This window comes from Thamnophis sirtalis, unplaced genomic scaffold (genome assembly GCF_051295495.1).
Source record: "Thamnophis sirtalis isolate CommonGarterSnake01/CBP01778 unplaced genomic scaffold, rThaSir2_p1.2 scaffold_7, whole genome shotgun sequence".
In the NCBI taxonomy this organism is placed as follows: Eukaryota; Metazoa; Chordata; class Lepidosauria; order Squamata; family Natricidae; genus Thamnophis; species Thamnophis sirtalis.
In genome coordinates, this window is record NW_028261387.1 from 21,411,088 (window position 1) to 21,423,982 (window position 12,895).

Below are 12,895 nucleotides of genomic sequence, written 5' to 3' on the forward strand. Positions count from 1 at the left end.
CTACAGCGTACACAAAATATGGCAGCAAATATGGCAGCAAGACATATTTCTAAGCCCAGTTCAAAATGTTGGACATTACTTTTAAAGCCCTTTATAGTGTAGCATTAGAATATAACAGTAATATTTTGGCTGGATTGAATCCACCCATTTGATCCAGTCATCTGAGAATCTGTAGATAGTCCTTTCCAATTCATGAGATTTATGAAATGTGGATTACTGCAGTCCTTACATTTTAAATAGTCTGTAAACAAGCTAAGCCTTTATTTTTTCAGTGCTTCAGAGATCTTGTCAACACCAGTTGTGCTTTGACAGAATCAGAGACTATTGGTTTATAGAGAGAAATCAGGGCTTAGGAAGTTTCCTGGAACAGTGCTGAGCCGTGAGGCTCATGACTTCCAGTCTTAAAAACTGTAAAGACTTGTCCTTGGGATTTTACATGATTTGACTTTGGATTCTCTCTTTTTGTTGGTTGCTGCTACTCTAAACATTGTCTGCTTGGGAGTCTGCTTATGCATGTATGAAATTTAGATTGAATTGATGACTTCAAGTTAAGTATGACAGATTTATTTACAACTTTAAGTATTGCTGTCCAGAAAGCTAGGACATCCTGAAAATCTCAAATTTTCAAAATTTAAATATATGACACTGCATGGTAATGTATTAATTAATTTATTAGATTTATATCCCATCTTCAATAGCTCAAAATAGTATGCATAGCACTCCCTCTTCTCTGTGTTAGGAATGGTTGACCAATTATTCAGTCAGCTTCTGTGGCTGATAGTGGACTAAAACTTATCAGTTGGTCTTCCTGGTGCCAGTTCAGTTTTTAGGTTAGGTTTTTAGGTTTATGTTTATTGGATTTATATGCCATCCTTTTCCCAAGGACTCAGGGTGGCATACAACATAAAGGAAAACACATATTACAAAAATTAAAAGGGACATTAAATAAAGTATCTCAAAAAAAAACCAATTGATATTTACAATAAAATTTTAAAAATTAAATTAAAATTAACAACCAAATTAATCCTATATTCTATTCAGGCCAGGCCGGCTTGCTGGAAAAGCCATTTTTTTAGGGCGCATTTGAAGGACCGGAGGTCGGGGATTATGCAAAGCTCCGGGGGCAGCTCATTCCAGAGAGAAGGCGCTCCCACAGAGGAGGCTCTCCCCCTGGGGGTCACTAGCTGACCCTGTCTGGCCGATGGCACCCTGAAATGGCTAACTCTGTGGGATCGCACTGGACAGTGGGAGGCTAGTAGGTAGTCTCGCAGGTACCCTGGGCCTAAGCCATGGAGCGCTTTAAAGGTCATAATTAGTACCTTGAATCGTACCCGGAAGACAACTGACAACCAGTGCAGGCCCCCTAAAAGGGGTGTAACATGGGAGCACCTAGGTACCCCCATTATAGCCCATGCGGCCACATTCTGAATCAGCTGAAGCCGCCGGGTGCTCTTCAATGGCAGCCCCATGTAGAGAGCATTGCAGTAGTCCAGGCAAGAAAGGACAAGGGCATGAGTTTTATGCTTGTAAACATTCCTACCTTAAATTTAGGAAATTCTGGAATAATAGAGACTGTAATTCAGCACTAACCCTTTGAGCATTTAAAAAACCATTATATCTAACTACTTTGACAGTTCTTGGAGACTGATTTGAGAGTGGGAATCCCCTCTGCAGTAAGTGATAGTTTATCTCTCTTCGTCTCATCAGTATCTTATTCCTTGGCACAGTAAGATTTAAAATACATTATTGTCTGTCGCTATTGCCAAATCTGTTTACTGAATTGTAGTGTATACTATTTACAGCTGGTTGCGATTGAAGTGACATATAAGCCTTAGTAATGAATGACTAAAAATAAACACAAAAATAAATAGAATGATTAAAAAGTATGATTCTTTAAGTAATCATTTTGAAGCCATGAACAGTTGACTCATCCTTTATAGATTATACATTGTCGGTCATTTCTCAGTAGAATCATTTCTCAGTGGAACCCTTGAAACCCTCTGCCATTTGATTTTATAAAACAATTTTATTTAAATTTTATATTGTTTTATAAATTTATAAATTTGTTTTCAGGATTTAGAAAGCTTTACACTGAACTGTTTTTCGAATGGCTTTTAATTCATGTGTTTTATTGATCACATTTATTTATCATCCACAAATTATCTTAAAGGTCTGGCAATACAATTTATATTGGCTAAATTATATAATGTTTAAAGTATCATTATATTTTATTACTGTTTTTGTTTGTTATTTTGGTAGACTTGACCCAGGAATGAAATATGTCCTTTAACAAAACAAATAAATAATTTGCCATTGAGAATATTTCTATTCCTATTTTGGGTGGTACAAGAATGAAATGTTTTGTTCATCTGATAAAATGTAAAATGGCATTTCTCCACTGATGCTTGCATGCTCTTAAAAGTTTTCTTAAATATGTTTTGTTCTTCCTAGCTTCTGTATAATGGCTTATCTTTTTATAAAACGGGAAATTGTGTCTAGCAGTTGGATATTTAGTTTATGTATTTGAATTTTTTTTTTAAAGAAATGCTGAATAAAGGTAATTTACTGCTGTGTAATCCTTTCTCCCCTTTAGATCTCTCATGGATAAACCATAAAAGAGATAACTATGGAGGAGGAATTTTTAGAATACCTTGTCTGTGTTTCTGAAAAACTACTACTTGAATATGGCGAAACTGCTGATGAAAGAGATGAAAAGAAACTGAGAAATCTGGTTATGGTTAGACTGCATGCACACTACCTATATGATCTGCGAAGCATGCCATATTGTGTTTCACTCAAAATATGTGATTTGTCTTGTAATTTCCTTACAAATATTGATGCACTTGAATATTGCATTAATTTAATTAAATTGGATCTCCATAATAATCATGTGAGTAGTAATGGCTTTAAAAATGTAATTTTTGAAAAAATTAATCCATGCAATAGTGGCATCTGTAGTGTATGATGAGGGTGAAGGTTTGTTCTCCGAGCTTGTGGTTTGGTTTCTGAATGTTTCATTACCAGACTAGATGACATCTTCAGCAATGTTCGGAAACTAACCCACAAGATCGGAGAATGAACCTTCACCTTCAATCTAATCTAGACCAATAGAAGAGAGCTCGTAATGTTTGCATCAAACTAGGTGTCAACGTTCCAAGTATCATGTAGAATTAAATCAGAGTTCAAGGCAAAACAATCCTTAAAGTTCCAGTTTAATAAAGCAGACATCTTAGCACATCTGTGTTAATCCCAATTCTGGAAATGACATCAGAATTCCACCCAGTTAAAAGTTGATGATCTTGTCCCCATACCCACAATCCATCACATGGTCCAATCTTCTTCTTCCACGCTGGCGTCTCCACCCAGCTGCTTCCGGTCAGGTGTAAAGTCGCGGAGACAAAAGATGACCTTGGCTTCTAGAAAAGAATGATAACAATACATTCCAAAATCCTACTCCTGTCTATTCCCCCCCCCCATCAACTATACTAATGAAAGAGCATAATGAAATAAGAGAAAGTGTGGCAGGCCAAAATTCTAAAAAGAATATAATTGCAGGCCTGACACTAGGTGTATCTTAGTATTATGGAGTTTTCCAATGAAATCACTTATGGATTCTTAAATCAGTTATTATTGTTTTGGTCAGTCCAACTCTTTACTAAATAACTATCCAAATGAACACCTCTGGAAATATATATATTTCTTGGATTAAAACTAAAAGATGTGTAATATCTCCTTTGAAATTTGATCTTTTTATGTGGTCGCCATGGATTACAGAGAACCAGGGTTTTATTTCACTGGCAATGCATTCAAAAATTGTGGCAATCAGTCACAGTTAAATTTTTGTTTCTAGACTTAATATTGGTAAAATTAACTGGCCAAAGCACTATAGATTGATATGGGGTTATTTTTAGGCTCAAAATGTTTGATGTTTAATATCCCTACTCTAAATGGAAGCCTGAAAAATAGGTGAAGATTCTTTTGTCTTGTTTCATGTCTTCTTGTACTTTTCCCTTATTTTTCTTGCAAATTTTTGTGAGGGAGGGAATTTTACTTCTTTTTTTTAAAAAAAAACATTCAGTTTTAATGCTCAACTGACTTAAGATGATAATGTCATATTCTGACCTTCTCTTATATGAATAGAGAATCCTAATCATGCCTTTGAACACCAATGCAACTCTGGTCCAGGAGTTTGCCTTTAATACTTATTTTAGACAACGTAACATATATTTTAATCATCAATTTCTGTTGATATTTTACACTATGTCTACAAAGAAACAAATTCATAATCTAAAATTATTGTATAGACCATGTACAATTTATGTTATAACTTCTATAAAATTATTGGCATATTAAAAGTATTTTAGAAGTTTCTTTAGATAAAAATGCCTATAGGTAGACCTGGTTATACTATCCTGTTTCCCCCAAAATAAGATCTCCCCTTTTGAGTGCATATGCTAAAATAAGTTCTCCTCAAAAATATTGCAATGCAATAGCAGTCATGAGGTGACAACGCTCGCCACCTCCTGGACCTCAAAAATAATAAGACCTCCCGTGGAAGAAGGCGGGGCTTAGCAGTGAGAAGATGGAGTTTTAGGCTACTCCTGAAATTCCTCTATACCAAAGGATTTTTGGACGGGTTCTTTGAACTCTAGCTGTCCCGAAGACGACAGTGAAGGTGGGGAGGGACCCAGGACCCCAGAGATATTCGCAAATCTCTGGGGGAGGGTATTAACTCCCCGTGCCAATTCCTTTTTGGATTAGCTGCGTGCTAACTGAAACTGCAGGTCGCCCCTAAGAATGGAAGAAGTGATGTCATCTGGTAAGCTGATTTTATTATCCAAGAGAGACTGTTCATGTTAAAAATTAAGCTAATTGAAAACCAAACAACAAGAAGATTAGCGGCGAATTAGCTTTTCTAATGGATTTATGACTGGTGGTTACTTTACCTCTTAAATGCTTCAAGAAACTCCGCGATACTCTCCCCCCTCTGAATCTCCCTAAGTGGATCGTAAAACTTATCTCCTACTAATTAGCCCGTCACGATTCGACATTTTTATTACTTTACTATCTAGCTCTGTTTACAACTAGATAAGATTGACAGCCGGTAAGAGACTAAAAAAAAAAAAAAAAAGTAAAAAGTGCCTCGAAGCCTGTGGGGAAAAAAAAGAGAGCTTCTATTTTAACTACGACACATCATGGCGTCCCAAGATACCTCTAAGACTTCATTTCAGACTCTTTTCTCTGCGTGTAGAGGACTTTTTCATTCTTACCAAAGATTGGAAAGAAAACTGGATCAATTGATTCTAAAATATGAAGCTAAAACTGAGATCGTTGAATGCTTAAATGTTCCTGAAACACAAACGGAAAATGTGAGAAATGGTGTCTGGTCTATCTCAGAGGAAGAGAGGAGGGGGGAAGCCATAAAGACGACTCATTTAAAGAGACAGTGTGAAGAAGGAATGGAGAATCCACCCTTGAGAATTAAAGTTAAATTGGGAAGCTTTATAAGCCTAGAACAACTTTATTATTTCATCACCGACATTCAGAATCCAAAGGTGCCGAAATATTTTTGTTTGGACTTGCTTATGGAAACATTTGGTAAATTTATCCAACGAATGGTTATTGGACGGAGGAAACCTTGCTGTTGGAGGGACACAGGCTGACAGATGGGACAATACAATTTAAAATTAGCTAGATCGGATTACTTTAATTTGTAATAGATATAGCTGAATAATGACTGATATGGATAGCAATATATATAATTTGGAACTGGCTGATAGATTGTTGAATACAATTGAAAACTAGTTAAACCTAATTGCCTTTCTGTGTAACAAATATTGTTGAATAATAATTGATATTGATAGCAATGTATATAATGTGGAGTTGATATGATAACTAACAATTGGATATGAGAAAATACCTTTAGATTACACATAAAGAGTATTAACTATAATAATTAGCACTATTAAAAAACTAAATAGAATCCATACAATCAAATGTTAATCAATACTGGGAAAATGTTATGATATATGATATAATTGAATATTATGGATGTTTAGCTAAAATAGAATCTAGATCGGATTACTTCAATTTGTAATAGTTATAGCTGAATAATGACTGATATAGATAGCAATATATATAATTTGGAATTGGTTGATAGATTGATGAATATAACTGAAAATTAGCTAAATCTAATTGCTTTTTCGTGTAACAGATATTGCTGAATAATAATTGATATTGATAGTAATGTTTATAATGTGGAGTTGATATGATAATTAACAATTGGATATGAGAAAATACCTTTAGGTTATACATAAAGAGTATTAACTATAATAATTAGCACTATTAAAAAACTAAATAAAATCCATATAATTAAATGTTAATCAATATTGGGAAAATGTTAGGATATATGATATAATTGAATATTATGGATGTTTAGTTAAAATAGAATATGAGGATTTGATGATAATAGAGGATTTTACAAATAAGTAAATGAACTGCCAGCATGTGATATGGACTAATTCCTTAGCATAACTAAGGATGAAGGATGTTTAAATAATTATAATAATAATTAAAACCGGAGGTATAATGATGTTGATATGGCAAATATTCGAGTTAAGATATTTGAATTAATAGGAGTCAATGGAAGAGAAGCACCAAAACATGTTGTAACCAGTTGATATACTTCTTATTTTTTCATAATAGACACCTGTGTTTTGTTTTGTTTTTCTGATTGTTGTTTTTGTCTTTTTCTGTATTATCTGTAATTGATTGATATATTAAGAAAGATGTTGTACCAGTTTTAAACTAAAACTAAAAAAACATTTAATAAAAAAAAAAAATAAGACCTCCCGAAAATAAGGCCAAGTGCTCATTTTGGAGGTCAAAAGAAAATAAGACCCTGACTTATTTTTGGGAAAACATGGTAATTCATCCCCCTTATTATTAAATTTTCTAAATCAAGGGAGTTAATAATTTCTAATGAATGAATCTTTTAATGTTTCTTTTAAAATCTACAGAAAAATTTTATAATTTTAGGAAAGTTTTTAGATTATTCAGGTGTACCTGAGAATTCATTGCCTCATTTCTCGAATTCTTTCATTCCCTTTAATTAATACATTAGTTACCTACCACACTGTCAATATTTTGGTGATTTCTCCTCTTCCTCTTTTCCTATTGACCAGTGTTTCTCAAACTTGGCAACTTTAAGTTGCATGAACTTCAACTCCCAGAATTCTCCAGCATCTAAACATTCTGAGTGTTTTCCATTATGTTATTTCGGTATTGGAAACTTTTATGGAATTACAAGTATATTGGTGGACAATGACTGGCCTTTTTTTCTTTCGTACTTCAAAAGGCAAGCTTTGGGAGTACTAAATTGTAATTATGGACCAGATTTGATGGTGATGCTTTTTGAAGAATTATATACTCTTCAAGTGAAGAAACATAATTATTAAATCTTTTTTCATTTTTCTCTCTTTTAAACTTGTTTTTCAATCCTATTTCAGCTAGAATTACTTCCTGGTCCAATGTTTTGGAGATATATGAAGAATTTACAATTATTATATCTACATGACAACGGAATTTCAACACTGGAAGATGTGCATTCATTATCTTTTTGCCCTGATCTTATCGCACTCACTTTATATAACACTCCACTGTGTTTGAAAATTGCCTATAGACACATTGTTGTTAACAGCATTTTTTCACTCAAGGCACTAGACTACTATGTCATTTCTGATGAAGAAATAACTGAAGGTTGGAGACTAACTGAAAAATTCAAACCATTTACGCTGGACTTTTTTGTTGACTATTACCCTCTTTCTGGAAAGGTAAACACAAAGTCATTTAACAGTATTAAGGTGTTATTATGTATACTTTCCTAGGAATATTAAGTTTTAAATATATTCTCAGTTGGAATGCATGCAAATGCAAGCAGATAAATAGATACCACTTTGGTGGGAAGGTAAACAACGTTCCATGAACTCTGGCATATAGGCAAGCCAGCCATATGGCCACAGAAAGGTCTTCGGATAATGCTCACTCACTCAGCTAGGAAATGTAGATGAACACCACCCCCCAGGGCCTGACACGACTGGGCAGGGGAAACTTTTATTTTTGCCTGTATATTCTAACAATCTGTGCCTTTATCTGTGCTCAAGCCAGAACATTTCTATTTAGACTTCAGTGTGGACAAAGATTCTGCCTCTCAAGAGACATCCTGCAAGTATGTTTGTGGAATATTTGCTCCTCTCAGGAAAAATAGTCAATATGAGTATTAATTGTGGAAAGTGGTTTTAATTCTCTGAGTTGCTTTTAGTATGGTCTCAATATCTATAACTTCAGAACTGCATTGTATTAAATTAATTGGGAACCATCTCTGGGAAGTATTACAGGATTTTATCAAAATAGATAGAGGAGGTACAGAGTGTGGATTTCCTGCCATTTCCAAAGTGTCTTCTATTTTAGCTTGCAGATCTCCAGGGCAGCTTGGCAGACTGAGCATGACTGTGCTTTTAATGGAGTCTACAAATTTGAGTGAAAATAGGAGGTGGTGAAGGGATTGGCTGCTTAGAAAACAGAGAGAAGATAAGGTGCACCCATTTATGGCTTCATACAGATTCTCCCTGCGAAGAGATTGCAAAATGGCACTCTTCTGTGAGTTTGTGAGAGGGCCAGGTGACTATTCATTTTGCCTAAGTCACACTCAGCACCCCTTAAAGCGACATTGTGTTTGCATACTTCCTCTCTTAATTACTTTAGGAAACAGCTTACTACTTCTTTTGAGTTAACAACCTTCCAAAACATAAGTTATACTGCACTGAGAGAGTTTCCTTTCATCCTGGATGAAAGAAGCTCTGAGTAAATTTAAGGATTAACAAGAGAAGCTTTGATTTTTTTTGGAGGGGGGCAGCAAAAGTGGGACTAGAATGTTGATTTTGTCAGCCTCTGTTTTGCTGCTTGCTTTCGGCTGCCATTGAAACGGGGAGGGGGGCATTGTATTTGGGTGGGGAAGTGTCAGTACAGGAGTGCCTGTGAAAAGGGAGTTGTTCTCACCATCTACTGTGCATGCCTGATGATGTTTTTTGAAGATGTCTCCCACATGGCACCTGTGGGGTGTACTGATTGGACTATGGGCTGGGATTACCAGGGGGAGGGGGTTGGGTCACATATTGATATCTATGATTATGCACGCTTTTGCCTCAGATCTTGCTTTGCCTAGCTACTACCTACTCATAACCAGTAAAAGTACTCTTAATTCTGCAAAATGGAGTTGAGTGGTTTCTTTCTTAGTTACTGAGGGAAGCAGCCCTGACATTTAATAGGCTAGATGGACCTGAGAGAATATTTCCTATGAGGTGTTCAAAAATTTATAAAATCGTATATGAAGTTTTTAAAATTAATGTTAAAAAAGCCTCCTGTGGGAAACCTTTGCTGAAAGGAAAACAAACAGATGGTAAGAGGGGACTTGAAGACTAGCTACAGAAAGAACAAAGAATTACTTTTAAAGAACAAACTATTAATACATTGAGGCTGTGCTATTAGATTTAAGAAGAAATTAAGGCTTGTGACCAGTTTACTCAGAACTTACTTACAAAATTGTGTGCCACTATAGCAAAGGCTATAAAAAAACAACAGGTTTTATTGGATTAAACAGAGACTGATTTGAAGGTGGATTTGTAGTTTGAAAAATACTGGATTGTAAAAGAGAAAAAATGTAGGTCTGAAAATAAATTTTAAAATGCCATAATGGTTATATGGAAAATAATGTCAAAATGGATTTACAAATGAAAACAATTTTAATAATTAAAAGGGACATACACATAATAAATAAGAAGAGTGACTTGGAAAGCAATATACGGAAGGTGAGGTTCAAACAAACAAACAAATAATAAACCATGGAAATTCTTTCTGAGAAGATACAAAGAAAAACTGTTCAAGTTGTTCCAGGAAAGATACAAAGAGAAACTAAAGAAATCCACTTGTTGAATTAGGTTTGGTGAAAAGTAAATAGTGACAGCATAAGAAACCTATCCCATTACTGAAACCTGATGATGGCAATATCATGGTTTGGAGCTGCTTTGCCATTCTGGAGCAGAACAGTTTGCCGTCATTAATGGAACTGTGAATTTTGAATTGTATTAGCAAATTCTACAGGAAAATATCAGGGTATCTGTCAGTGACCTGATTTCAAGACAAAATTTATCATGCACGAAATCAATAGCCCAAACATATAGTTGCATGACTGAAGAATGATAAAAGCAGAAGGAAATGATCGAGTCAATATTTTGACCTGAATCCTAGAGAAATATTGTGAAAGGACCTGAAGCACACAGTTCATTCAATTAGCCCACCAAAATCCCTGAGTTGAAGCTGTTCTGTAAGGATGAATGAGGTCATAGTCCTCAAAGCTGATACATAGGACTGATCAACAATTCATGTTCATGTTTATTTCCAGTGATTGCTGTACAAATGGGGTGAGGGGGGGCATACCAGTTATTGAAAAGCACACACACAAATATTTAGCTTTGGATCAATTTCCACAATGAATAAATAAACAAGTAAAATGTTTTGATACTCTTGTTCAATTGAGTTCTCTATTTAATTTTAAGATGTGTAGAGAACAAATCACTTTGAATGTGGGGTGGAGCTGGTGGTGGTTAAAGTTTCCCCCATACATGTGTGCTAGTCATTTCTGGGTCTAGGGAGCGGTGCTCATCTCCGTTTCAAAGCTGAAGAGCCAGCGCTGTCCGACGACATCTCCGTGATCATGTGGCCGGCATGACTAAATGCCAAAGGCGCACAGAGCACTGTTGCCTTCCCACCAAAGGTGGTTCCTACCTTTCTACTTGCATTTTTACATGCTTTCAAACTGCTAGGTTGGCTGAAGCTGGGACAAGTAATGGGAGCTCACTCCGTTACGCGGCACTAGGGATTCGAACCGCTAAACTGATCAACAAGCTCAGCGTCTTAGCCACTGAGCCACCACGTCCCCTATATATCTATATAAATAAAAATGTAATGGTTGTTTGTTCAAAATCGCTAATCTCCTAAAGTTCTTCACCGATTGCTTTGAAATTTTGACACAAAGTTGCATTCGAATATGCAAATGTTTTTATATATGTATATTATATAGATGTCACACCTGTGACAGGTAAAAACATGATTTTTTGTAAAAACATGCTTTTTGAAAACCAGCACCATCTGGTGGACGTAAAAGCAACACACGCTATACTAAATATTTCATGATTCCATTTCAATGTTTCCAGTGCCATCTGGTGGACGTAAAAGCAACACACGCTATACTAAATATTTCATGATTCCATTTCAATGTTTCCGATTGCATTATTATATTGAATTTTCATAGATTTCGACATTTTCATTTTGATTTAATTATTTCTTTTTTTGTTGGAATTGAGCTGTGTCATTTACCATAGCGTTCATTTAGTGAGTATAGTATATTCGGAACAGTTTGGCCTCTCTCCAGCTTCGTTCCGATGGTCCATTTATATATGTGGCTGGGCTGCGGCCGCACCCTTTCCCCTTTCTGCCCCTCCTCTGACGAGCTTTGGCCATTTCTGCCAAGGAGAGCCAAAACCCTTCGTCCTCCACCTCCCCTCCTGCACCACCTGCACCATTCTTTGGCCGCCTCCCCCTGCCCTTAAACCGGCCTACCCCCGGCCAGCCCAGCGGAGCTCCAGAGGAGGCGGAGGCGGAGCATCCCCTCAGCCCGGCCAGCCATGCATGCTCTCCACCCCCCTCACAGCGAGCCAGCTATGGCCTCGCCAAGATGGCTCCGACGGGGCGGCGGTGTCAGCGTGAGATGCAGCGGGACTGGGGCAGCCCATGGGTGCTCCATGAAGCTGCACACCAAGGACTTCTCCTCCAAGATCCTGGATGTCTCACTCTCCCGGGCCACTGACTTGTGGGAGCCCGAGCGCAGCTCCTCCAAGGAGATGCTCAACAACTTCCACGAGGCCGACAGCCCCGGCGCCATCTCCCCCAACCAGCTTCACCCAGCCCAGCAGCCCCAAGTCCTGATCAATGGCAGTACCCACCTGCCACTCCACTACTCCCAGACTGGGCCACAGCAACGCGTGGCCGGGTACAGCTAGTATTGCTATGTATCCAAATTGATCAATGATGCATAAATGCGAATATCTCTTAAATGGTAGTTTTTACACTGTGACGATGTTAGATATATATATATATATAAGGATTTGGAGACAAAATTTACAATTTCATTTCCTGTGAAAAGATGAATCCTGATGTGTCTTAATTCATGATATAGGAAAAATTTCTCAGCTCTGTTTCAATGCATACTATATAGGAGTTTATTGTTCTGAAGTTTTCTACCAGTAAAAGTGGGTCCTATTTTTGATCACATGCATAAGAAACACTTGCTTACTAGAATCCTTAAATGATAGAGAAAAGGAATAGTCTTTTAATTGATTTTATTTGAATTCTGAAATAATGAATTTTATACTGAGAAAAAAATGCTGTTCATAAAAATCCCTGTTGAATCTTTATTTATGAAATTCCTGTATAGTCAAACTATATTACATTCTTCAAAATAGCTTATTTATAACATTCGTGGAAGAACATCATACTACATACCTAAGTGCACACACATTTATTAAATGTATAATATTAAACAATTTAGCAGTTACTGGTTCTATGTACCCAAGTTGGAACATTTTTGTCTTGGTCATTGTGCTACCAATCCCAGTCAGACATTGAATAGGAGCAGATTTGTACAAATGGGATCTGAGAAACATCTTTACATTGTCCCTTAAGCTGTACATGGTGAACAAGATAAGAGAAGTTAGGATTCTACGAGTCAGTCAAAAATCTTGTCAGTGATAAATTATAGTTCATTATATCCATCCTGCCA

General features: G+C 36.4%; 1 protein-coding gene across 2 annotated transcripts in view; it reads left to right on the top strand.

The window, feature by feature from the left end:
- LRRIQ3 (leucine rich repeats and IQ motif containing 3) overlaps positions 1-12,895 on the top strand; it is a 56,464-nt gene that overhangs the window by 5,354 nt on the left and 38,215 nt on the right. The window contains exons 2-3 of one of the 2 annotated variants that reach the window (XM_014055292.2): positions 2,594-2,890; positions 7,509-7,832. In XM_014055292.2, the coding sequence (XP_013910767.2) occupies positions 2,627-2,890; positions 7,509-7,832 (588 nt within the window). In that variant the 5' untranslated portion in view covers positions 2,594-2,626. Of the gene's footprint in view, positions 1-2,593; positions 2,891-7,508; positions 7,833-12,895 lie in introns of those variants that run through there. The other variant, XM_087719470.1, reaches the window with a different exon arrangement.